The sequence below is a fragment of the Cladophialophora psammophila genome (genome assembly GCF_000585535.1).
Source record: "Cladophialophora psammophila CBS 110553 chromosome Unknown aczJe-supercont1.5, whole genome shotgun sequence".
NCBI classification, from domain to species: Eukaryota; Fungi; Ascomycota; class Eurotiomycetes; order Chaetothyriales; family Herpotrichiellaceae; genus Cladophialophora; species Cladophialophora psammophila.
Window position 1 is genome coordinate 1,058,072 of NW_006912926.1, and position 25,160 is coordinate 1,083,231.

A 25,160-nucleotide genomic window follows, 5' to 3' on the forward strand; every position below is an offset into this window, starting at 1 on the left:
GCTGGAGCGCAGCTGCGGGTGGAGAGGCATCTTCTTGACCTTCGCTTCACAAACGTATCGCAATTCCTTCTCTCACCACGCACCCGCTCGCACCACAGAACGATTCGGAATTCCATCTCGGTGTCACTCATTATCCCATCTGCGTCTTCCCCCTCCTGCCCTCCTCGCCGCGGCACTCCACGCCCGTCGCCCTCCCCGTCCCGACCTAACCTACCGAAACATCAAAAATCTCTCGTCCGCAGCGCCTCGCCTTCGCCAAGTCCCCTGGGCGGGTACAAGTACATCACAGGGAGACAGGAAGCATCAACACTTCTTGCTTCGCCTTCCCACGAGGTCTCTCCGGAGTAGGGGAAGCTTTTCTCTCCTCTGTTTGCCCAGCTACGGCCGTCACTCAACTGCCTTGTTCTCCGCTCGGCGCTGTCTTGCCCCAAGATATCGAATGGGTACGTGCATGAGCTATATTACACCAGATCCCTCCCCGCCGCAGCGCATATCTTTTGATGTTTGGTATCTCCTCCCGTTGCTTTGATCACATTCATTCTCCCGCCCCAAAATCACAGTACGGTCTCGGCTGACTTGAGTCTGGCGCCTGTTATGGTGTCGTTGCGGAATGCGTCTATAGCTGCGACCAATCTCCGCAAACATTTCTCTCACACTGCTCACCCTTCCCGCGAAGATATCCATATCATGCCTGAAGACGGCGGCATCAACGGCCGCGCAGACTACTCAACCGAACGGACCGGTCTCCTCTCGCGAATCACCACCACCGACTCCGGGACACCATATCACAAGCATGAAAATGTCTGGATCAAATACCCCTTCCTGGTGCTACATTTGACCTGGGAGGTTCTCAAGACCAACTACGTCAATGTCCTCCTCGTTTTTGTGCCTGTCGGCATCCTGGCAGGTGTTTTAGACTGGTCACCGGCGCTCCAGTTTACCCTCAATTTTATTGCCATCATACCATTGGCATCTCTCCTCGCTTTCGCCACAGAAGAGCTCGCCGTTCCGCTGGGCCAGACCATTGGAGGACTTTTGAATGCGACATTTGGAAATGCGGTCGAGTTAATCGTAAGCATGCACAGCAACATTGAAAGGGGGGAGGATGTGCTAATGCTAGAAATAGGTGAGTATCATTGCTCTCTCGAAGAACGAGATCCGCATCGTCCAAGCCAGCATGCTGGGCAGCATCCTGTCCAATATCCTCCTGGTCTTGGGATGTTGCTTCTTCGTCGGCGGCATCCGTTATCCTGAACAGAGCTTTAATTCGACAGTCGCATCAACAATGTCGTCGCTCATGACCGTCGCCACCTCCTCTCTGATCATTCCTGCCACCTTGTATGCTGTCATGTCCAACAACAAAGCACAAGATGATAATATCATGATTCTGTCGCGTGGGACATCGATCATTCTGCTGCTCATCTACGTGGCATACCTGTACTTCCAGCTCAAATCCCACGCCAACCTGTTTGACGACGCTGAAGCGCAAGGACGTGAGGATGAGGAGGCTCAGCTTTTGGGGCCTTGGGCTGCAGGTATCGTCTTGGTGATCATCACCCTCCTTGTCTCTGTCTGCGCCGAATACCTAGTCGGCAGCATCGACGCCATTGTGGAAGAAGCGCACATTAGCAAAACCTTTATCGGTCTGATCTTGATCCCTATCGTCGGCAACGCGGCCGAGCACGTCACAGCCGTCATCGTTGCGTGGAAGAACAAGATGGACTTGGCCATTGGAGTCGCCATTGGATCCAGTCTCCAAATCGCCCTCTTTGTCACTCCTTTCCTGGTGGTGTTGGGCTGGATCATAGACAAACCCATGACACTACACTTCGAGACCTTTGAGACAGTAAGCTTCTTTTTGGCCTCGCTGGTTGTGGTGCTCTTGATCCAGGACGGAAAATCCAATTATCTCGAAGGATTGCTCTGCTTGGGTATGTATTTCATCATTGCCCTGGCCTTTTACGTCTTGCCGGACGATGCAGGTACTGGACTGAACCTGGGGAAGCTCTTTAGCGGTAGCAGTGGTGCCTGAGTGATCCAGGCCTGGGGTGAGGTCAGACATCTGAAGAAGAGGATCTTTCAAAGCACCCTACACTTTCCTTTTCTCGTTCTCCTATCTTTCCGTTGTTGAAAGCTTTTCTATCACATGCTCCAGATACGGAGCGTTGAGGGTTGTGGCTCTGGACTAAACAGATCCATGGCACAAGGACGATGAGGGACAGTCGTCACTTTTCATTTTTCCTGAGGGTTTGCGCCAACAAGGACGGAACTCGAACGGCAGGTATTGGTCACATGGCGTTGGGTGGAATGGAAACAATTCATGCTCTTGTCGACTTGGAGGTTCTCTCGATACCCAGGCTTCCACAAAATTCTTCGGTTTGGGATGGGGTTTCGGGATTGTGTCTCATATGTACATGAACTATCCTACAGATTGAACAATACAGATGTTTGATCCGGTCTGAGCGTGTTTCTCCACCGTCTCTGTGTTTGTTCGTTCCTAGCCGCCGTGGACGAAAATGGCCAGCAGAAACCCGCCTTGTGCATGTAAGAATTAAATTTCTTTACAGCGGCAACGACATGTTTCCCGAATAGGCAACTGCTCTTGGCCGCAAACTGAGCCTGCACTTGCTTTGCACCTCCGCTTCAGAGCCATTGACCAGAACTCCATCTCCAAATTCCGAATCTTTCAATACGCATTTCAGCAACAGCAATAATGGCGCCTCGACTGCCTCTCTTTACGACCCGCTCGGTGCCATTCAGGACGAAGCCTACGGTTCCGCAGAAGAGATTTGCTCCTGCCTCGAGTCTACTTCAGCAGCAGCGCGCCGCAAGCGATGATGCAGCTGCAAAGGGCGGGTCCCTCGAAAACACGGCTCTTCATACACAGGCGAAAGGCCCCAATATGGACCAATTGCCCCATGTGACAGAAGAAGCTGCTGCAATTGACAAGACAATGGGAAACACGCCTCCGGATGTGGAGCAGGGGACACCGGTGCAAGAGGTAGGTAGAGACGGACAAACCGATGGCGCGAACTGCATTGGCCTTCAATTGCAGTCTAGATATATGGCGGCTGACATGTCTTTACGATGATATCTGTGCAGATTCTTAAGCGCGATAAAGATGCCCAAGACAAGGCGCCTCAGGTCATGAAACAAGATCTAAAGCTGGAACCCAACAGCACCAATAAGTCACCCTCCGGATCCCGTTCCTTTTCGACCGCCGCGAGAAAAAGTGCCGCTGAGGTTGAAGCGGTATCAAACTTGGGTGGATCAGTAGACAGCTTGGTTCACTTTCAGGACACGAGAGTCGTAGGCCTGGAGTATCCCGACGCTGGCTTCGGGCATAAGTTTGGGCTACCGGACCTGAAGCCGCTGGGCAAAGCGGTGAATTTCAAGAGAAGATATGACCCCGTGGTGGAGCAGGTGACAAGAAGTCTGATGAGGGATGGAAAGTTGAGTCGTGCGCAGAAGGTAAGAATAAACCTGTTCTCCGCATACCCTGTCCAGTATGTGCTAAAGGTGTTGCTTGCAGAATATGCAATTCATCCTCGACGCCCTCCGAACCTCATCTGCACCGCCATCCAACAAGGACCTAATCAGTCCTTTGCCCATGCAATCTCTCCCCCTCTCCCCTGTCGCTTATCTCACCGCCATAATCGACTCCGTCGCCCCTCTCGTCAAGATCCGCCAACAGAGAGGTCTACTGGGTGGCGGTGCCTCCATGCCCATTCCCGTTCCCCTACGCCTTCGTCAGCGCAGACGGACAGCTATCCAATGGATATTAACTGCCGCCGAGGGGAGAAGAGAAGATAAGCTTGCGGAACGTGTGGCCAAGGAGTTATTGGGAGTTGCCGAGGGAAGAAGTTCTGCGTGGGAAAAGCGAGCTAGGGTGCACAAGATGGCAATCAGTGCAAGGGCGAATGTTAAGATTGCCGCGAATGGGAGGAGGATTCGGACGAAGAGTATTCGAGGCAAGTGATCGTGCCCGAGCCTTACATTGTAACTATGAAAACATGGTGGAGGGGGAAGGGAGTCGTCCCCCCTGGATGGGATAATGGATATATATATATATTGTGTACAAACCAAGTCAAAAGTTCGGGAATGAGCCCGGAGTTGTTCGCCGTCTACTATCCTTGTCTATCTTTTATGCATTCCGAGTCTCAGTGTCTTTTTCAACCACAGCCACCTTTCCAGGCCGACGGCGGCCTATTGTTTTGCAGAGACATTCCCGCTATGGCCCAAGTCTTCAGAGGGAGTCCCGATGTGCCTGGGAATAAGTCAAGCATTGAGTTCACCAGCACAAAAGATGAAAGGATATTGGGTCAGGATGGACGAACCGCAAGGAAGAGAAAGAAAAAGGAAAAGACTTACTCCCACTCTGCATGGGACTGCCCCGAAACCACCCCGTCGAACTTCAACCCCAGTCTACTATCTCTCGGATGGCTCCTTTCTGCCGTGTTTTCGACTGGCTCTCTCCCGTTCACCGGCGCTGACCACACCTGACAACCCCTCCCTCTGTCATAGATCTCCAGAAAGACGAGCCTGTCATCTCGCGAAACCACGGCCTTGAAACGATAGGCTGGATGTTCCGCATCCGCATAGACGACCTCATCGACTTCCTGCCGACGGCCGATCGTGCTTCTTCTTAAATGTCTAAAATCCTAAGAGAGGTTACGCGATCTCTTTGAGACCGAGCCGGCAGCTCATATGGTTCCAGAGAACGACTGCAGGGACGATTATTCGGAGCAGAATCAGAATATGTGGCGAGAATGGGTTGATGGAGGAATTCGCCTGATCGGGAAGGTGGGGGTGCTAGAAGGGGAATAGTGCATGAGCACCTTCCGCTTTCTTGCCCTTTCCACTTCCCTTCCAATATTAATTTTCGACATCACTCAACATGTCCAGCTCCAGTGAGCCTATCGGCCCGGGACAGATATGCTCCTCAAAGACCCTGGTTGTCAGCTCGGGAGCAAAGTCAACTTCCGTCGCAAGACGCTATGATATGCACGACCGACGACCGAGGTTGCAAAAGGGCGAGGCACTAGCCTCCTGACAATCAGCAGTCCCAACGACGCGATAGCGGCGGCTTGAGTGACAGTCCGGCCTTACCTGTGTGTGGTGCCCATTGAGCCAAAAATCCGCAGACCACCGAGATGGCGGATGTCTTGTTTCCAGGAGCACAAAATCTTTGACACATACAGTGTGTTGGATGTCGGAAGATGGCAGCAGCTTACACAACTTTGCTTTTGAGCAGTGGCCGGAGATACAAAGCTGTCCCTTCCTCAACGTCCCCCCTAAAAAGCTCGCGGCAACTGAGCAGGCCGGTACCTACAGAAATCCATCTGGATTTGCTGGCTAATGGAGTCATCCCCGATCCCTTCATTGGGAAGAATGAGGAAGCTGTGCAATGGGTTAGAGAGCAGAGCTGGATATACGAGTTACAGTTCGAAGTGCCTGAAGATGCAATTGGAAAGCCAAACCGCCGTGCTGTATTGTTGTTCGAAGGGCTCGATACCTTCGCCACCGTCAAGCTCAACGATCAAACATCCTCAAATCCGACAATATGTTCGTGTCTCACAAAATTCAAATTATAGAAGATATGCTTGTGAAGGAAAAAGGCTGCTTAGTTGCGCAGTGTTTGTAAATCACCTTCGAGAATGCAGAGCGAGTTGGGGACGAGGAAGTCCTCAAGTATCCGAGGCACGGCTGGCTACGAGGAAAGCACAGTATCACTATGTAAGGACGTCCTAGCTCTGTTGCATCCTACTTCTGCGACCAGTTTTCAGCTGACAAAATCTGACTGGAGGGCTGGGATTGGGGTCCGAAATTCATGACCCGGCGACCCTGGAAGCCGATATATCTGGATCTTTATTCTGTGCGTATATCGGAGATTTCAGTCCACACAATTTTCTGCTCTGATCTAAAGCATGCAGAGCTGGAAGTTGTGGTTATGGTGGATGGCGCCGCTAGTCGAGCCAACGTCCAACTCGGCCGCGAAGGGGTAGTCCAACAATCTCGAACCGTCAATGTTGAGCAACACATTGTGCGAGCGAATTTTCGTCTGCACGATCCTGATCTCTGGTGGCCCTTCGCCCTGGGAGAAGCAAATTTGTACGAAACCAGAGTTTCTTTATACCAGTCTCAGGACTCTCAGTCGATGCTCGTGGACGAAATGAGCAAGACATTTGGAATTCAGAAAGCGGAATTGATCCAGCGTCCGCTGCCTGGCCAAGAAGATAGCGGTTTCTTTTTCAAGATCAACAACGTCCCGATCTTCGCTGCCGGCTCGTATTGGATTCCGGCCGACTCCTTCCTGTCTCGTGTCTCTACGGAGAAGTACACGGACCGGGTCAAGTTGCCTCGCGATTCTGATCAGGTCATGATCCGCGTTTGGGACGGCGGTGTGTACGAGCATGCATCCTTTTACCATTCTTGTGACCAGCTGGGGGTCCTGGTCCGGCAAGATTTCATGTTTGCGTGTGGCAGCTTTCCAGCACACGCGCAAATGCGAAATCGCGTCGCGGTGGAAGCGGAGCAAAACGTCCGCTGATTGAGACATCGCTCCTCTATTGTGCTGTGGTGTGGGAACAGCGAGAATTATATCATTCCACTGCTTAGGCAGCTCGAATCCGATTCAAGCGAGACCGACCCCGGAAAGATTCTCGAATCCACTTTTCCAACAAGGTATTTTTATGAGCATACGCTGCCGGCAATTTGCAAGGCTCTGAGTCCAGCTATCTCGTATTGGCCTGGGTCTCCATTTGGGGGCGCCATGGAAAATTTGCAGCAAGTTCGTGATATACACCAATGGCACGTATGGCATTTGGAAATGTTTCCATACCAAGACTTCCCCAAACTTGCTGGTAGATTCGTCAGTGAGTTTGGTATGCAAACATTACCCGGCCTCGATACAGTCGAAGACTTCTTTCCTCCCGAATACAGCGTGCTGGAGAATGGCGACGTGTCGGAAGACAAATTTTTGAAATGGCACAACAAAATGGAAGATGGAGGAGACCGGATTGCGCACTACGGGAATGCTAACATCAAATTCGAGACGGGATCCAACTGATTCAGTCCGAGGCTCTTTCTGCGGCTTATCGATCCTGACGACGTCTTTGGCGAGGCCCTGGCAAAGAGTATTGTGGCGGTGCTCTTGTTTGGCAACTCAATGACCGTTGGCCGGTAACATCCTGGGCCAACGCCGATTACTATCTTCGACCTAAGATCGCATACTGGGCATTGAAGAGTGAATGTGCTGGCATAACCATCGGGGTGGCAAGAGTCAAGCAAGGTAACGGGACGAATGGTTTGGAGGCATGGGCCGTGAACACGACGCTATCCGACATCAAGGTCGCTGTTCACATTGGCGGATGGAATGTCGTGACAGGCCAGTCCGTTTTCCACCACTCGTAACCCAATGCTTTCACTCTGAAGTCGAACCAAAGCACAGAGCTCGGAAGGCTGGACCTGGGTGTTCTTGTCCCTTCGCGTTTCGAGCATTCCGAGAACGACTTGGGTTTCGAAGACGTAGTTTTTGCAATTCGACTAGCAGAGTCATTGTCAGGTGGAGCGGACAGGACAATGTCAGACCGTCCTTATAGTATTGGAACAGAAGCTAGGGCAAGATATCTCGGTGATGTTCAGGTTCAGGGATTGTCAAGTTTGTTTAGGATGAATAGGTTCATGTGCAATATAATTGTAGGCAACTAATGCACAGACAGGCAGTATTTCTCAGACCGTACGAGGTAGATTAACCAACGTTTGTAGAAAGCCTAGTAGCCTTGTTGCTTGTGGATTGTATAAGTACAAGGGAGGGGGTCTTAGGCTCCAGGCTTAACTAGCACGGCGTCCCTAGGCGTAGCCCTTGGGTGGCGAGGCCGCCTTCACCTCCACCAGCTTAACTCTATCTGTCTTCTGTTGTTAACTGCCTCGGTCTATGCACTCGCAACCTGCTCTCTTTAATAGTAAACTTGAGAGACGCCTTCCAAAGCATCTCGTGCCACCTTTATTCACCTTGATCGCTTAATTAGAGCCAGATGACTTTTCGCGATAACCATTCTAGTTTCACATCGTGGCGGTGGGCACAATGGCGACAACCGCATCGCCTTCACAGAGACCGTTACTGGGCTCTGCGCCTGTTGCATGCTCTGCGTGTCGGCGGTTGAAGGTGAAAGCCGCAACGACGAGTGACCCTCCAGACTGTTGTCACTAACTTGACGCCTACAGATGCGCTGCATGAGAGCCAAAAATCCGCCATGCGCTCGCTGCTCCAAAACCGGTAGAAATTACGTCGGCCATGCATCTCGAAGGGGTCAGCAACAATCGGCCAGCTCACTGCACAAGAGGCTGTTGTCAGTCTCATCATCACCAGGGGACGCTTTACACCAGCAGGACTGCGAGATTGCAACAACTGATGCTGCCATCAGCGCAGCGCGGCGTTCGCCTCTAGCTCATCCAGTGTCGCCTCAGGCGTTTAGCCTCCAAAGTCGCTTCCACAAGAGCCGGCGTGCCTCTCCTGCTAGCATTTCACGGCCGGATCAAACCGTCTCACCAGACTTGCCATCAGTCTCCTCTTCTTCCCCGTTGGACGTGCTTGTTCTCGATCTCTCATGGACATGCCACCGCTTAGACACGAAACCATTCGGTATATGGCCGACTTCGGATGTGCTCTGGTAGCATTGTGCTGTCTCTACATAACACAGGCTTGCGAGCTCGTCAACACCGCGCTGCCTAACCTGAGGAGCTACCTAGATTCTGTTGAGGAAGTGGCCACGTTTATGAGACGGCCGTGGCAAACAACACTGCTCCTAGGTTCTATGGCAATTCGATATTACAGCAACTCGAACAGGTGCCTCGGAATATAGAGGGTTCCGGCTTTGGCACCCAGTTATGGACAGAACAGCGCGAGGGAACTGCAGCCGGGCATGCGCCTGCTCATCAAGCCCGATTGCGTCAATCTCAGAAGGTGACCAGGCCCGGGTGGCATTTTCCGCCGGCTCGTTCCCGACCAAGGAGCCAGAAGGTCTGTTGCGACTCAGCCCACAATCTCCTAGTTTCTCACTTTTCGACCCTAGCTGGGAAATCCTTCTGAGATAGAGTGTAAGGGAGACTGGGGTCTGCAGCTCAAGATATCACAGAACAATGCATGACCTCCGAAGCATCAAGGTGGTGATTGTTGCGCATTCCCCAGGTTCAGGGCAAGGCCGCCCCTTGGCGACCTTTTCTCTGCGCTCATCAGCTCACCACTCAGAGCCACCTAAAGGCAGCAACCCACCTGATCCAGCCAAGACGTCCAGCTGGCGGTGCTGAGGGGCAAAGAGCGCCCAATAACTACGGAAGTGTCAACTGTTATACGCGAGACTAGTGGCCAAGGAGAAATTCAGGGAGTCTGTTGTCCAAGGAGCGTCGAAACGTAACACATTGACGGGCCACCTCGCTAGACATCTAACTGGCTGGATGGACAGACCTCCGTGGCTCCCCTTTGGCAGATACGATCGAGGAGTCTTACACACGAAATAGAGACATGGAAAGCTACTGGAGGAGGAGAACAGCCCACATGTCACCGGGCTTGTCTTGGCTGCAACCTCGCTTCAACCTCTATCTTCTTCATTGGGTTACCGTCACTGTGGCACCCAATACACCGCCGTGTCGTCCACACACGACAAGAGATCAGCTCATATCTACCTCGTATACCTGACCGACAGCGTGAAGTTTGACCCAGACTCACAGGTGATCGCTAGATATTTGGACTTTCACAGATCTTGCCTCCCAACCCCCTTCGAGCAGCAAGGGTTGCAAAATCCGGTGCCTCAATTGTCTCTTGCGTCTAATTCTGAGCGCCACAAAACGCCCCAGAATTTTAAGATCGAAGGCTTGGATCTGATCTCCAATCTCCTTGGAAGCCGACCTCGGTGCGATCATCCGGCATCCACTTGGGACCTTTCTTACGGCCCAATCATTCTTATCGCTCCAGAACTTCCACAGCTACGCATAGGCTAGAACTCGTGCTTCCGGCTTTGTCTTTATCACGATGAGTTCCCGATTCTCAGACCTGACATCCGACATTTGACAGTGTCCCATTGGGCAAACAACCATTAGCCCCAGATGTCAAAACTTCGGTACCGTCTGCTAGCTCCACGGTTGACAGCGATCTATGAGCCTCGCCATGCTGCGGTGGGTCTGGTTGATGGCTGGCCGGGGGGGGGGGGGGGGGGGGGGGGGGGGGGGGGGGGGGTTGGGACTCCCTTCCGTCCCGCCGCGGGAGGCAGATTGGACTCAACTATAAGCAAAACCTAGCAAGACGACAAAGTTGGATACATCAGTTATCAAGTTCCCTTTTCCACCACGACCAACACTAACCAGTTCCGTGCTATGCAAGAATGCTTCGCGTGGCTCGACGGCACGAAAACGCCGTGTTTCCCGAGTCGACAGGTCGCGCACTCCACTCCTCCTCCCCCTTGATGATGGTGAGGGGGTGGAGCAAACAGTTTTTTGCCCTAGATCGATCCCTTGTAAGTTGGCCACGAGAATGTCCTCGCAAAATCGCTATTGGCCAGCGCCACCTGCGGTGCTTCGCTAGCCCAAGAGTGACATCTTGTACTTATCGGTTATGGCGAGTGCTTGTTCTAGGAGCCTCGCCACGGGCCGATGTGGCAAGGAATGTTGTCTGAACCCATGAAAATATTACCAAATCCAAGACGACAGCGTTGTGGTGCACAGAAAGTTGCGAGCAGGCTCTATATATCATGTGTTTAACACCCTTGGAGGCTTAGGTCGGTCTACACCTTTTCTGAGGTTACCTTTGCACGGAGACTTGCAGCACCTTCAAATATGTTCGATTCAAAGGATACTGTCCTTGTGGCTATCAGCATTACGCTTGCCGTGGCGACAGTCGTCTCTGTATCAATTGAGCTGAAGAGACAATTGGAGACCACGGGACGGTTAACTGCAAGCAAGTGTGAGTTCCTCGCGGAAAAGTGGGCGACTAGTCCATCGATGTTGACTGACCTTTCGCAGGGTTTTTGGTCATCAGTGCGGTGCGATGGACCCTCGTTGTAACTCCAAGCCGTGACTTATCTTGTTGCAGTTCCTTGCTTTGGTGATGACATCCATCGTCTGTGCAGGTATGAAGACAAACTGAAATTAATCCTCCAGGATGACTGAGGTGTATATCAGCCGCGGCGAAAGGCCTTGGGGCTTCCATCACTGCTACTGAATTCCTTCGCAGAGAGACTTTGCAAAAGGTCAATTCTCCTCTTCCACAGTTTTCCACCCGTCACGGCTAGCTACTGACGCGAAAATAGCTCATCGTTGCGGCCTTGCCCCCTTATTTCTTGTGCAACATGTTCGTCAAGCACGCATGGTTGACATTCTACTACGGCCTGTCACAGACCCGTGCCCAGAGATACTTCATCCACGTAATGCAGTTCCTTGCGGTGGCCTTTGGCACCAGTTCAGTTGCGGTTATATTATTGCAATGCACGCCCTTGAGCTACGTCTGGCATCAGGGCTTGGAATCAACGAGCGGACCTGTGAAAGGGAAGTGCATCAACTTGATAGCCTTCTTCTATTTCAATGCAAGTTTCATGATTGCGAATGATGTGGTCATGTACCTGATACCGATGGTACTGCTTTGGAAGGTTGAAACGCTTCGTGAACACCGGTGGAGCCTCTATACATTGTTCGCGATTTGTTTCGTGTACGTGGCATCCCCTGTTGGTTCAGTTTACAGACTGTGCTAACGTGCCTTTTCAAACAGCGTCATCCTAGCGAGCGTCTTTCGACTTGTCGCCGTCTACGAAATTGATACGTCACCCAACCTTTCAGGTATGCTACAGCCCTCCTCCTGCTTCTCCTCTCCTCTTCCTTCTCAACATGATGCATACGTGTTCAGCGTCTCGCCAATACTAAGATATGTTCAACTCCAAAACAGAAAATTACGCCTTGGTCTTCCTTTGGGCCGGCGTGGAGAACCACATCGGCATCTGCGCCGCCTGCGCCGGCGCGCTCAAAGCAAGGCTGAGCCTGACGTACCGAAAAGTCAAGAAGCTCTCACTCGATCTGCGCAACAAGTCGTGGCTTGCTTCGATATCAACATCGGCGTCAGAATCCAGGCCTGGGTCGACATCCGCAGACACACGAACGGAGGTCACTCGCACCCAGAGCACAGAGGACCGAACCCTGTACGAGCGCACGGCCAGCCTACCTTCCTTGAACGACGTGCCAATCAGCGACGACAAAGGGTCCAAAGGCACGCGCATAGAACTCGTCGAGGTGCAGCAGCCCACGCCCAAGTCGATCCACACCTCGCTCAGGCACTCACGCGCGACGTCGCGAGAAAGCTAGAGCTTCACACTTTAGTCGTGAAAAATGAGAAGTGGAAAGAGAGAAGAAGAGAAAAAGTGAAAAAGTGAAAAAGTGAAAACAAGGCCCTGACACATCCGTGCTCGACTGATACATAAAACAACGGCACCGGTCTTTGTTTCTGGGCAGGGTACAGGTACGCTCGTTCGTGGCATACTTCTCTCTGCCCCTCCCCCTTCTTCCCTCCGTCAGCCTTGTCTATGAGTCTATGTGTCCATGTATGTGTGTATGTATATGCGGCTGGATGAATGAGTGATGTAGGGTATCCCGGATGGTGTTGGGCGGGTGGGTGCAGGCAATGGATGAATGTGGGTTGTTTGCACCCAAATAAAAAGGGGAAATGCAGAACGAATACGCTTTACGTATAGGTTATGACCACGATCAACGGCAGCTAGGCTGAGAGATAATAAAACGTCTTGAAGAATGAAGAAAAGCAAATTATTTCCGTCAAGGGCTGAGTTCTTCTCCCTCTTTCTCTATCGTGGTTCTCACCATGGCTCGGTGGGTATCGGCTGGCTCGCCGGCTCGCTGGCTGATAGTCACTAATACATCGATAATGCGACGGAGCTTTTCTCCTACCCGCATAAGGCAAAGGGCAAAGGGCGAGAGGCAAAAGGTGTAGTAAAGAGTAACTCGGCATGTAGTTGTCGGCCTGTTTGACCTGCACCTGTGGGCGTTTACCTACTGGGTACCTAGGACGTCGAGGAGCTGGGAAGGGACAACAAGTCGGGTGCCTGCGGCGCCGTTGTGAGCGGAGAGCATTGCCTCGATCATCCCTTGATTCTCTCGACTTCCTCCATACTTCGATACGGACACACGCGCTACCATCCATACAGACATACATATAACAGATGTGGGTGGGTGTGTGTGTCACCCCGTCCGTCGGCTTCCCGATCCTCAGACCACCACCTGATAAATCGTATACTCGACCTTCTCGACGCCCTTGGGGCCGAGCACCAGCGCGACCTTGGCGACCAGCACCGCAAAGTTCAGCCACCAGTACTCTTTACTAGAGGTGTTGCACGAGAGCACCTCGGTGCCGTACAGCGCCGACGGCATCTCCCCTGCCGCTTCCGCGGTCTCCCTTCCTTCCTGCTCCGCCGGGGTGCCGTCCAGGGCGCTCATGACAGGCTTGATCAGTTTGTCGTAGCCCACGCTCTGGAACTTGAACAGCGTCGACGAGCCCGTGGTCGGGTCCGGGTCCGATTGCGCGACGACTCGCAGGTCGACCTCGATCATCAGCTCGTCGACGTGCCGTGTGCAGTAGTCGCCGCCACCGGGCAGGACGGTGGCGATCTTCGTCCCCGACGGTGTGGTCAGTTCGCCCAGCGGCGTTTCTACCCAGCTGATACGGCCGCGTGGGGTGGCGCCGGCGTCGAGGACCGTGGTTGGCGTGAGGCTGAGGTTGAGGACGTGTTTGAGTGTTGGTGGTGAGGTGGGAGATGCCATCTTTTCGTTTGGTTTGGCTTTGGTATGCTGTGTCTCAGGATTGGGGGGTTGTTTGACTTCCAGACAACTTCGTGGGATGTGTGCTTGTTGACTGGTTTGGTGCCTCCTGCCCTACTGTGCCGAGTTGAGCGGTGTGAGAAGACGGAAAGACGGCCCTCCCCAACGTCCCGTCGTGGTATTTATATACACAAAGTCAATCTCACCATAGATATACTCGAAATATACGCGCCAGAAGTGAGCAATCGTATTGCGATATTTTCACTTCAAAGAGCGATCTGATCTTCCCTATCAGGGCCGCCTTCTTCGAGGTCCAAGAGGGTTTACGTACCAGTCGTGTGCTGACTGCATTGCGAGACACTGGGGTTTGAACTGTAGTATTCGTTTGCTAGCTGAGTAACATGGTTCATCGGTAAGAGCCTGGATCTCAGTCACGATCTGCTTTGGAAGCCATGCTTACGGGCCCCCACCAGACTGCGCAGCTTCGGGAAAGAGAAGAGACAATTGGGAATGACTGTGCATAGACCAGTCAGGTCTGTTGGAGGCGCTTTTCCCCCGGCTTACCTCAGGCACATGCCATATACGGCCGTAGTAGCCTATAGTATTAAACTTCCAGGGTTTGGCCGAACCCGAGTTCTGGATCTTTTGACTTTGCCATGCGTGTGCACCGAAATGTTTTGCTGGCCTTTTCCATTCCGAGGTAAAGGAAGTCTTTGCTCGTCGTTTTTTTTTTTCAGACTAGGCTCCGAGGCTTGATCGATTCGGCTCATTTATCATCCAAGGAAATGCACAGTCGCCCAAGGGACAAGAAATAGAAAATATGGACGTGGCATACCGACCTTCAAACAAACCCCCCATAGGTGTCACCTCCCAGTGGGCGAACAAGGCGAGCAGTCAGTCACAGCTAGTTAGTGCAATGGACTTACCTGGCTCTGCATATCAGCTGGGGTAATATCAAGCTTCGAGGCGGGCCACAATCCTAAATATCTGGTTCCTCATGGGTGAAGAATCTGCATGGACTTGCTACGCTGACCAGAGACAATAAATATCTCTTTCAGCTGCGTTGCACCAATCTATCAACCCAAGGTCGCGACCACACAGCAGACGCGATGGTCTAGACACAAAATGTTAGATGACACATCATTTTTTGGATGATGCTGAATTCTCGACATGATCTTCTTTGCCGTCGGTCCCATGCCGAGTTGGCAGGATCACCCCACTGAGCATCCGTCAGGCAAAGGGCAGAATAAACTGAGCCGATGCCACGTGTTGATCGTTCTCGGGGCGAGGTGATATGCTGACGTCCCATTCAGGTCAAGATGTCTGGGTCCAAATACACACCCTTACCTGCCGGTCCGAACGCGCCTTCTGAGTTGTAGGCGAACAAGTGACCCAAAACGTTGAGACGGAAGATATTCGGGGGCCGCATCCACGAGCAACCGGGCCTAGTGTCAATTCAGCAAAGGAACTGTTTCCATGTCGGGCCACATCCCTAGCTTTGACAGGTAGCGGTCTACGCTCTGTCCCTGGCGCTCGTTCAGTTCGCACTATTTGTAAGTTGCAATGTCAGACCAGTGGCGGTGTTCGGTTGCTGCGAAGGGAATGCAGTGAGCCGGACTGTTGGCAGATTTCGCGGAAGGCGTGGCTCGACAGGCATCGACTCAATGAATGCATGATACTCATTGTATGGCGTACTCCCTTGGAGGATGAGCCGGGCAATCCAGAGATGCTTGGCGTTGATGGCGTCGCCTCCACTGTTTTCGTCGAACAAACTTTCTGTCAGAGTTCGTCCTTTGTCTTCCATTTGAAATCCGCTGCGCCTCCCGAGAGCCTCTTGAATTAGCTGTCAAGGCCTGCAAGTGTGGCCAATCCGAGGAATCTTCTCCAAGGCCCCATGCAAAAACACCACCGAGACTCAACCTCTCCATAATGGCAGGGAATTTCTTCGAAATAGCAACTGGCGTATCCCAAGACCAGAAAATGTCTTCGCCAGTGTCCCAGAAGTAATGCCCACCCTTGCCATTGTCATACAGTCCGTGTGGCAATGCCCGATGAAACGACATTGAAAGGTCAGTCGGCACGTCGTCACTCCAAGCGAAGGCGCCAGCACGGCCAAGATCGGCGCCAGACGATGGGTCTTCCATCAGTAAGGTTTTACAACCCATGGGGTTGGCACCGCAATTTCCATTAGGATCGGTCTTGTACCATCGAGGATAGAACGCGAATCCCAGATTAGCTTTCTCCGGCTCGAGGCCATTCTCTAAAAATGCTTCGATACCTGCCAACGAAGAAGCAAGACCAGTATGGTGGCCAGTGACATTGTCTCGTCGGTTGACCAAGTCATAGGTCATAACGTTGATAAAGTCCAGCACAGAACTGATTTTGGGCATTGTTTCTTTCGTGAATGCGAGCATTTCGCGTGGATGGCCTGGGACAGCAGCAGATATCGACTTATCGGGCCCAAGAGCCAGTCTGATCTCCTGTAGGAGTTCTGGATACGCTTCGATTTCCCAAGCTTTTTCCGAGTTGGGTATCTGTTTATAATCCTCTCCGTTGCCGCTGTCACCTTTTCAGCATAGTTTGCGGGAGACCCAACAAGATGAATAGGACCACCTACCCTGGATATTCCCAATCAATATTAACAACTTTTTGGTATTAGTAAAGGATCTCATAGTTGGCACGCCTACCTACCATCTGGCCCGGTTTGATCCACCATTGCTCGAACGTTGTAGGCAAAACGCCTTCTGTTCTTTTGTGTGGCAGCAGCTATCGAAAAGCTAGCGGTGGCACCCCAGCCCCCGATCGCTACCATGATCGCAGCTCCATGTGCGAATTTGGGCCGCACGGAAGCCACAGTAGTGAAAAGAGGCCACAATGATGGGTTCTCCTCGTTGAACACTGAAGCAGGCATGAATGCTAGAGCCATGTGCGTTATATGGGAGACGAGAGATAGATCGGGCACGACGTTATGCTGCCTGTAGCGGGTTTCCGAATGAGCTCAAAATGTATCCTTTTCAGCGTTCCGTAACCTACCCCGTCAGGTACATCACATATCTCGAACAACTAGCGTATGCGATGCCGAAGAACAAGAGAAGCAGGCATCGAAGCATGATGCAAAGATTAGCACTCGGCGAGTAGCTTCCAGAGAGAGGGAGGATTCGTTCCGGACTGTTCTGAAGTGGCCTACGTGCGCTTAGACCTTGATTGGAACATCAACAAAAACTTGAGGCAGTGAGGCAGCTGAAGCACTCGGGCAGTCAGTCGGAAAAGCGCAAGTTGAAGCAGCATCATTTCCGTCCCGAATCGGCCTGGCCTCTTGGCATGAAAAGACGAGTTAAACTTGGTTAAACCTGCGGCTAGTGGGCTGTAGCTCACGTGCGACTCACCCCGGGCGTGCCGCTTTTATAACCGCTCACCCTCCCTCTCATCCCTTCGCAGTCACCTCGCTCACCTTCACACTCACCCTTCATCCTGACCCTGCTCCACCGCATACAGCGCCAGCCAGGACCCAAAATTGGCGGCGCGCCGACCGTTCCCTCTTTTACGCCTTTTTCGACTTTCGACTACTTTCTCGTCCCCTCATTCGGACAGACTCTCCCTCCTACCGATGGAGTATAAAACCCCCCTTTGTACCCTCTTAGGCTACTAACTTTTCTTCTCCTTTAGAATGCGATCTTCCTCGTACGACGATCCTACTATTGTCGTTATTACGACCCTCTCACCACGAATTTATAGACTCTTATCACTTCCACCTCCACTATGGGCTAGCTAAACTAGTAGAAGCTCACGGCGGACGAACTGCTGCTTACTCGTGCTGAAGCCAACGGTTACCAGAGAGGAGTACACAGAGAGGCCGACGAAGTTTGCGGCCGAGATAAGTATGTCTCGAAGACAAAGAAGAACCAAGATGCTACCCTCCGACGCTATATCTTATTAGGGCTGCACTTTTCTTCATCACGTTCTCTCTTTTACAGCCTCCGCCGCTCGGTTCTAACTCGGTACCGAGATGGCGTCTTAATGCCATGAGAAAAGAATACGTCCAGAAAGGTCTATCCCCTCCCGATGAAGAGACGGCCCGCCGTCACTATCTAGGGTGGAATGTGACTGCCCCGGATCTTTCAAAGACTATATTCGGTTCTGCATCGTTGTAAGTAAGCCTCAGCTTAATAAGGAGCAAAACCTTGCCGAAAGCGATGCTTCTGGTATGTGGTAGGAATGTCTGTGAGTAGCCCTGGAAAAAAAAATTCGAGCTTTGGTACCAATCAAAAAGGAGGCGCCCGGCTGAACTCACTGGGGGACGGCTTCCTAGAGACAGCTTTCTTTCTTGGCAGAGATACTCCCATGCGTCCGTGATGTTCTTCGCTCTCATGTCCTTCATTCGAGCATCAGAAAGATGGGCTGCTTTCAAAGATCATGGTGGATCGGTGTAATAGACTGCACCAATCTTGGATTCCACAGGTAATGGGCGTCAAACTTGGCATTGGAGGGCTCTGACCTTCTGAAGGCCTTTGAGGACTATCTACCTTTTATATAGCTATCCACTATGGAGCATTGTCTCCACAGAGGATGCCAGGAGGATGTCACGGAAACAGTACTGCCTGTTGGTGGTAAAGAATGCAATGGAATTTGCTCAAGTCTGGTAGTATTACCACTCTGACAACAAAAGTCCTTGCCTAGGAGGGCAGGGGCGGTATCTGGTGCAGAAACAAGGAGGAATGGCAGTGTTGTTGATTGTCTAGCTAGCATGGAGTGCCCGAAGGCAGGTACTATAGGTAGATGGGTAGGAGGTCCTACAGCTGTGGTATGTAGGACCACAACAGTATCGATTGAGGATAAGATGGCGGGATCGATGTATCTTAGTTGAGCCCAATCCGCGTGCTTTGGAATTCACTCTATGCTTCTGGCCGTACCGTGACAATAGTTATCTCCCTCGCAGTTTAACTTCTTTAACAATCAGACCGTTACGTTTCCTGCGATCCAACCTGACTACTAATGGTTTCCCTCCATTGTGACAATGCTCTGCCTATCCAAATCGAGAACCTACCTTGTGACACGTGCTCGGTGTGACGATTTATAACACTAGGATATCCCCCTATTTTCTAAAATTTTCTGGAAGGGCCGTCTGTTAACAGGTCAGCATCAAACGGTCCCGCGGCATTGTTTGCGCCAGTATCTCGTTGCAGTATAAGAACACTGTTTCAGCGGCCCAATCTGGAATGGATGGAACGTTTCAGGAGAACGCTTCCAATCAGAGTGCAAATAGCCTATAAAAGGCGAGGAACTCTCTCAGAGAGACCACAGATAGAGAGACCGGACATAGATCACAGACACAGACCAATGAATCAATGAACACGCTCGAACTGCTCAACCTGTTCTCGTCAACACCATCTTATTAATACGATTCTGCTAGATCATACTTCTTAACGGTTCTAATAACTACTCCACTCTAAGCTGTCTCTGCAGGTATCGCGTTAACTTTAAATGAAAACAAGGCCGTTTCTGAGATCGGTCCTTTTGTTGCTTTTCCGGCTTGAAACTTCTGACCGATGTTTGCCCGTACAATTTCCGAGGAAAAATGATCTTGTGCAAATATTCATGTAGGTTTTACTCTGTAAGGCGTAAATTCAATCGTACTCTGGTCGATGTTTACGACAATTATGACTTATAGACAGATTATTGAGAAGCCTAACATCAGTGCAAGTGACAAAACAGAACATTCGTCGGCGACAGAGTTGCTACTGATGGCCGAGCTCGCGGTACATCCAACGGCTTGGATCCTCCGTGATGTGAGACACTCCCAGCTCTCAACTCGAGAAGTTTCGCCGTCATCGCAACTTTCGAAAGGGGTTTCTTATCTTGATTGGATCTCCCTCATATGGGTTTGAGGGAACAAAGAGCATAATTCACTCTACAACAGGGATCAAGTCCCCAGCGGCGAATTGGCCTGGAAAACAGACAGAACCCATCACCCAGAATGCTCTTTCTATCTTTTACTGAAAAAGGAGATTCAATCCTTCCTATGGGCCATTTGAGAATGACATCATACCTGGTTTTGCAAGCCGTGGCAACGCATGGCAGCTCCTCTACGTGGACTAGTTCATATGGTATACTGCAACCTCTGGAGACTGGTGATCGGACGCTTCCTGGCGAGGGAATGTCGACGTCCTAGTGCCAGGGTGGCAAAGGAACGGAGTTATAAGTGCCTTGGCCTATTCAGAACAGCCCAGACCAGGTTAGCAGACAATCTTGGTCGGGTCGGAGATAGACCCCCCAGCGCGTAACTTCGGAGTTGAAATGCCATGAAAATGTTAGGCTGCCTTAAGTTAGCCGACGCTTCGAGTCCCGTTAATCCAGCTCAGCCCGGCCAAGCCAGCGGCGACACAGAGCCGAATCCTATCCCTCTGGATTAAGTCGCTATAAAGAATAGTGTCGTTTGGGGACCCTTTCGACCAAACTCAAGTCTGAATCCCGAGCCCTCTCTCGAAGGCTGGCAGCTCACTCGACATCAACATGACGGAAAAGCATTATGATGCACTGATCATCGGAGCCGGGTTCGGTGGGATCTATCAGCTGTATTCATTCCTCAAGCTCGGTCTGACCGCAAAGGTCGTTGATCTTGCCGGAGATGTCGGAGGCACATGGTACTGGAATCGCTACCCTGGTGCCATGAGTGATACGGAAAGCTATGTCTATCGGTATTCGTGGGACCTCGAAGACCTGCGGGAATCGCCTTGGACTCACCACTACATCAGACAGCCTCAAGTCTTGGCTTATCTCGAACACGTCGTGGAGAGGCATAACCTGCGACAGCACATGCAATTCAACACCGAAATGGTGGCCGCCGATTGGGATGTGTCGGGATTCTGGAGAGTCAAGATGAAAAATGGGGATGTCTTCATCGTTCGCTATTTGGTCACGGCGCTCGGACTCCTTTCGAAGCAAAATTATCCCGACATTGCCGGCATCGACGACTTTAAGGGCGAGAAATACCATACGGCCTCATGGCCTGTGGGTGTCACCGTGGAAACCAAGCGAGTTGGGGTTATCGGGTGTGGCTCGACAGGCGTCCAAGTGGTCACTGAGATTGCGAAATCGGTATCGGAGTTGGTATGTTTCCAACGCCACCCTCAGTACAGCGTCCCAAGCGGAGATGGTCCGGTCACTCCAGAATATCGACAGAAGGTGAATGAGAGATACCCAGAAATTCTGGAGCACGTAAGAAACTCCGTCGTTGGATTTGGATTTGACGAGTCTACAAGACCGATGAGTTCTGTGAGCCCTGAAGAGAGAGAAAAGGTCTTTGAAGAATTGTGGAAACTGGGCAATGGCTTCAGATTTATGTTTGGTGGATTCAATGATATCACGGTCGACAAAGAGGCAAACGAAGCTGCTTGTGAATTCATCCGCAAGAAGATTACCCAGATTGTGAAAGACCCGGAGAAGGCAAGGAAGCTACAACCCCTCGACTACTACGCCAGGCGGCCTCTGTGTGACGGTGGATATTACGAGCAATTCAACCGGGACAATGTGAAGCTGGTCGACTTGCTGGAAACTCCGATAACCAAGATCACTGAGAATGGAATCCTAACCGAAGACGGCAAAACCCACGAACTCGACATGATCATCTTTGCCACCGGCTTTGACGCCATCGACGGCAATTACAACAGGATGCACATTCACGGTATTGGCGGCCAAAGTTTGAAAGAGCACTGGACAAATGGTCCATCAAGCTACCTCGGCGCTTTGGTTCCCGGATTCCCCAATCTTTTCATGATCACTGGACCCCAAGGACCATTCTGCAACATCCCCCCGGCCATCGAGGCGCATGTCGAGTTCATCACGAAAGCGGTCGCGAAGGCAGAGGAGTTGAGAAAGGAATCGACCTATAAAGGAGTAATTGAAGCCAAACCTGACGCTGAGAAGAAATGGAACCAAATCTGCGAGAAGGAGGTCGAAGGAAGTTTATTCAAAGAGACCGCTTCTTGGATTTTTGGAAGTAATGTTCCTGGAAAGACTTACGCCCTTCGGTTCTATTTTGGCGGTCTCAAGAAATTTCGCGGAGAGATTCAGTCTGCAATCGAAGACGGTTGGCGGGGATTCAAACTATACTGATGGAAACGATTTGAAATGGACTTCGAAGTAACCATTTCTCCATATATGTCATTATCTGTCGGATGATCCCTTTTATTGAAAATGTTCGAGCGTTGCTGTGCTTGCTAGATGAAATATGCGTCAACGTGCTTAATGTAAGATGAAGGTGCGACAAATGGATCTTATGTTTCTACAAGAATCAGAGGCGCAACCTCTAGAGTTGGCCCATTACGGACTGAAGAATTCCGCTGGGTTTCGATCATATTTGTCTGCTCGTCGGTGAAAATTGAAATTCTCTCCAGGTATTCACCTCTCTTGCAACGATCTCGGCAAAAGAATCTGCAGCATCTCATGCTGCTTTCTGTGCATCTGTATCAATCAGGAGTATCAAATGGTGAATTTATCACGATTTCTATTCGAACCATATCTATAGAACGAAAAAGACAATGTTACTTGACTCGCTGATCTATAGTTTGTGAGGTCTTGCAGTCGTAATTATCTCGTTAGCCAGCAGTCTAAGGTCCTTTCGCAAGATTTTACCAGCCGCACTCTTAGGGATCGCCTCTACCCAGTGGAATCCTCCTCTCAACCTTTTATGCGGTGCTACTCTTTTCGCTAGCCACTGGACAATCTCTTTAGCAAGTAAGGCGTCCCCAACAACTCCATCAGTGGGCACACCGAATGCACATGGGATCTCGGTGGCCCTTTCTTTGTCGTATATTCCCAAGGTAGCCACGTCCGAGACCTTTGGATGTGATATTAAGATGCCCTCCAACTCGGCCGGTGGCACTTGAAATCCGTTATATTTTATCAGTTCTTTGAGTCTGTCCGTGATGAAGAACAGGCCCATGGAGTTTTGGTAGCCGACATCACCCGTTTTGAAGTATCCGTCACTAGTTAGAGAGTCTTTCGTTGCTATGTCGTTGCGGAAATATCCTTTGAAGATGTTTGGTCCTCGTAGCCATATCTCGCCTGCTTCGCCCAAGGGTGCCTCTTTGCCGTCGGGCAACATGATCTTTGCGGTCATGTTTGGTAGTAATTGACCGACAGAGCCAATTGGATTGTTCCAGTCACTCCAAAGCTGCAAAATGAGGTCAGAGAACTGGAGAGGAGAATACAACCAGGGGCAGATGACTCATACTTGTAAGTGGGTCGTAGGACTTGTCTCAGTTAGGCCATAGCCTTGCTTGACTCGGAGATTCAGGCGCGTGTAGACATTCTCTACCAATTCCCTGGTCAATGGGGCAGCCCCTGAATTCATCATCCGTAGAGAACTCAGGTCGAAATTTGTCACTATCGGATGCTTGCTCAACATCACGAGAACCGGAGGCGCAACGTAGGCATATGTAACCTTGTGGGTCATAACGAGAGAACAAAATGCTTCCAGGTCAAACTTGGGCATAATGACAAGTGGTACGCCACTATACAGGCTTCGATGTAATAAACAAGTCAACCCTGGCACGAGTTATTAGTCTTCAAGAAGACGAATTTCTTGACGGGGCCGGAGAAATCATCCGACGTCAAACCCGCGAACTTACCATAAATGTGGTACAACGGAAGAAATCCCAAGACCTTGTCGGCTTCCCACGAAAGATTCGGCCCTTCGACACTGGATATCTGCAAAATGTTGGCGACGATGTTTCTGTGAGTCAGCATGACACCCTTGGGTCGACCCGTCGTCCCAGATGAGTAAATGAGAAACGCCAGATCCTGGCTGGGGACGATCGATTTCCGCCACGTAGAGCGCTCTTCTTTCGACACCACGGCATTATCCAGGACCGAAGACAATGTTGGGATATTGGCGCATTCTTTTGACGTAGCTTGATCCAGCAGCAAAATCTCCATGTCCAGCTTGAACTCCCGGATCGCCTCGCGGACGGTGTTGACGAGTTCTGGGTAAACTGCGATTAACCGTGCCCTCGTATCTTGGATTTGAAAGGTGAGCTCTTCGGCATTGTAGGAAGGATTGATGGTGCTGACCACACCACCAACTGCTAGGCAACCCCAGATAAGAACGCTCATTGCTGCGCAGTTTGGGGAGTATATCGCCAGAACATCGCCTTTATTCCAGCCATATCGCGATTTCAACGTCTTTGCAAACTGGAGAGCATCTGTTCGAATTTCGCCGAAGGTATGTTGAGCTTTCGTCAAGCTGTCGGTGAGAATGACTGGTGTTTGTCAGGGAAGCCTTCGCATCAGCGGAAGGATTCAACCATACTATGGTGGTCAGGAAATGCTCTGCCCGGACGTTCGAACAGAAACTCCCAGATATCTGCGTCTGGAATGTCGATTGGTGGGAGAAGAGATTGGAATGGCATGACTGAGTCGACGCATTCGGAAGGTATCGGCTGCTCAAAGATACAGTGCCACACGATATTGACCCTCGAAAAGAATATTAGTACTTGTTGCAATATGTCGATTGGAGAGCCATTATTTCGGCTTCAGCACGGAAACTGAGGGAAAGAGTCTCTGGACGTATGTAGTTTCCCAATCACGATCAGGCAAGTCGTTTGCTGTACGGCAGGATATCCTTCGCCAAAACTTTGCCGAGCGTTTCTTGCCTATAATCAGAGCGCGTGCGTCTCGGGCCGGAGAGTTTTCCGTATTCAGAGATTTCCCGTTGCTCTGGTGTCGTTGATAGGGACCAACACTGAACCCTGCCCACTGTGATATTCTCTCACAATTCTTTCAGTGCCGCCACTGCCTGGATCGCTTCGAGAAACGACAACTCCGCGGAGTTGAGGCAAAACTAGTCTGCGGGCTGCATCCAATGGATCTTCGTCCGACTTTATCGACACATACAGCCGAAGCACGGCGTAAACTCCGCGAGTCAAGAATCGATGATGTGACCCGAAACCTCAACATTTCACCACGGCCTCTGCCAGGCTCCATCAAAAGCTTGTCAGCCGCAAGAAATTGCTGGCGCAGATGACGCGGGGCCTTGGCGGCCGAGCAAGATGAATTAATCGATGGGCAAGTAGACATGACCCAGATGGCAGGGATGGCGCCGTCGAGGGTGGCTAGCGACGCTACAGTACCATGCAGCAGTCCAAGCTCCGAAAGAGAGTCGTTGCTGACGCGATAATGCTGCGGCAGAATAGAACTGCGGATCTGAAGCATGATCCGGACTATGATCAGTGGCTCCGGTTTGGAGAAGCATAGCCAGGGTGCTTTTTGGATCAATTTTGGAATTTGCTGCCGTTTCTCAACAACTGTCTCCCCCAAAATGCTCCCAGGTGCGATAAAAGTTCGGGTTTGAG

At 51.3% G+C, this 25,160-nt stretch overlaps 8 protein-coding genes across 8 annotated transcripts; 5 read left to right on the forward strand and 3 right to left on the reverse strand.

Moving 5' to 3' along the window:
- Window positions 1–687: 687 nt before the first annotated feature.
- On the forward strand, window positions 688–2,032 carry A1O5_04019 (calcium/proton exchanger; the record flags this gene model as incomplete). The annotated part of the gene is made up of 2 exons (XM_007744628.1): window positions 688–1,071; window positions 1,127–2,032. The coding sequence occupies 2 exons, from the start codon at window positions 688–690 to the stop codon at window positions 2,030–2,032; spliced, it is 1,290 nt and encodes a 429-aa protein (XP_007742818.1).
- A 681-nt stretch (window positions 2,033–2,713) lies between these two features.
- Window positions 2,714–3,979, forward strand: A1O5_04020 (uncharacterized protein; the record flags this gene model as incomplete). The annotated part of the gene is made up of 3 exons (XM_007744629.1): window positions 2,714–3,001; window positions 3,103–3,471; window positions 3,533–3,979. The coding sequence occupies 3 exons, from the start codon at window positions 2,714–2,716 to the stop codon at window positions 3,977–3,979; spliced, it is 1,104 nt and encodes a 367-aa protein (XP_007742819.1).
- A 1,240-nt stretch (window positions 3,980–5,219) lies between these two features.
- On the forward strand, window positions 5,220–7,069 carry A1O5_04021 (uncharacterized protein; the record flags this gene model as incomplete). The annotated part of the gene is made up of 6 exons (XM_007744630.1): window positions 5,220–5,565; window positions 5,636–5,736; window positions 5,807–5,879; window positions 5,934–6,401; window positions 6,487–6,541; window positions 6,592–7,069. 6 exons carry the CDS (start codon window positions 5,220–5,222, stop codon window positions 7,067–7,069), a joined length of 1,521 nt encoding a protein of 506 aa, XP_007742820.1.
- A 4,273-nt stretch (window positions 7,070–11,342) lies between these two features.
- Window positions 11,343–12,345, forward strand: A1O5_04022 (uncharacterized protein; the record flags this gene model as incomplete). Its single annotated transcript, XM_007744631.1, has 3 exons — window positions 11,343–11,698; window positions 11,759–11,826; window positions 11,933–12,345. 3 exons carry the CDS (start codon window positions 11,343–11,345, stop codon window positions 12,343–12,345), a joined length of 837 nt encoding a protein of 278 aa, XP_007742821.1.
- Window positions 12,346–13,260: 915 nt separating this feature from the next.
- A1O5_04023 (uncharacterized protein) lies at window positions 13,261–13,812 on the reverse strand (the record flags this gene model as incomplete). Its single annotated transcript, XM_007744632.1, has 1 exon — window positions 13,261–13,812. The coding sequence occupies one exon, from the start codon at window positions 13,810–13,812 to the stop codon at window positions 13,261–13,263; it is 552 nt and encodes a 183-aa protein (XP_007742822.1).
- A 1,676-nt stretch (window positions 13,813–15,488) lies between these two features.
- On the reverse strand, window positions 15,489–16,735 carry A1O5_04024 (uncharacterized protein; the record flags this gene model as incomplete). The annotated part of the gene is made up of 3 exons (XM_007744633.1): window positions 15,489–16,368; window positions 16,427–16,454; window positions 16,501–16,735. The coding sequence occupies 3 exons, from the start codon at window positions 16,733–16,735 to the stop codon at window positions 15,489–15,491; spliced, it is 1,143 nt and encodes a 380-aa protein (XP_007742823.1).
- A 3,584-nt stretch (window positions 16,736–20,319) lies between these two features.
- On the forward strand, window positions 20,320–21,921 carry A1O5_04025 (cyclohexanone monooxygenase; the record flags this gene model as incomplete). The annotated part of the gene is made up of 1 exon (XM_007744634.1): window positions 20,320–21,921. The coding sequence occupies one exon, from the start codon at window positions 20,320–20,322 to the stop codon at window positions 21,919–21,921; it is 1,602 nt and encodes a 533-aa protein (XP_007742824.1).
- A 445-nt stretch (window positions 21,922–22,366) lies between these two features.
- Window positions 22,367–24,218, reverse strand: A1O5_04026 (uncharacterized protein; the record flags this gene model as incomplete). Its single annotated transcript, XM_007744635.1, has 4 exons — window positions 22,367–22,981; window positions 23,042–23,355; window positions 23,439–24,068; window positions 24,119–24,218. The coding sequence occupies 4 exons, from the start codon at window positions 24,216–24,218 to the stop codon at window positions 22,367–22,369; spliced, it is 1,659 nt and encodes a 552-aa protein (XP_007742825.1).
- Between the last annotated feature and the right edge of the window lie 942 nt (window positions 24,219–25,160).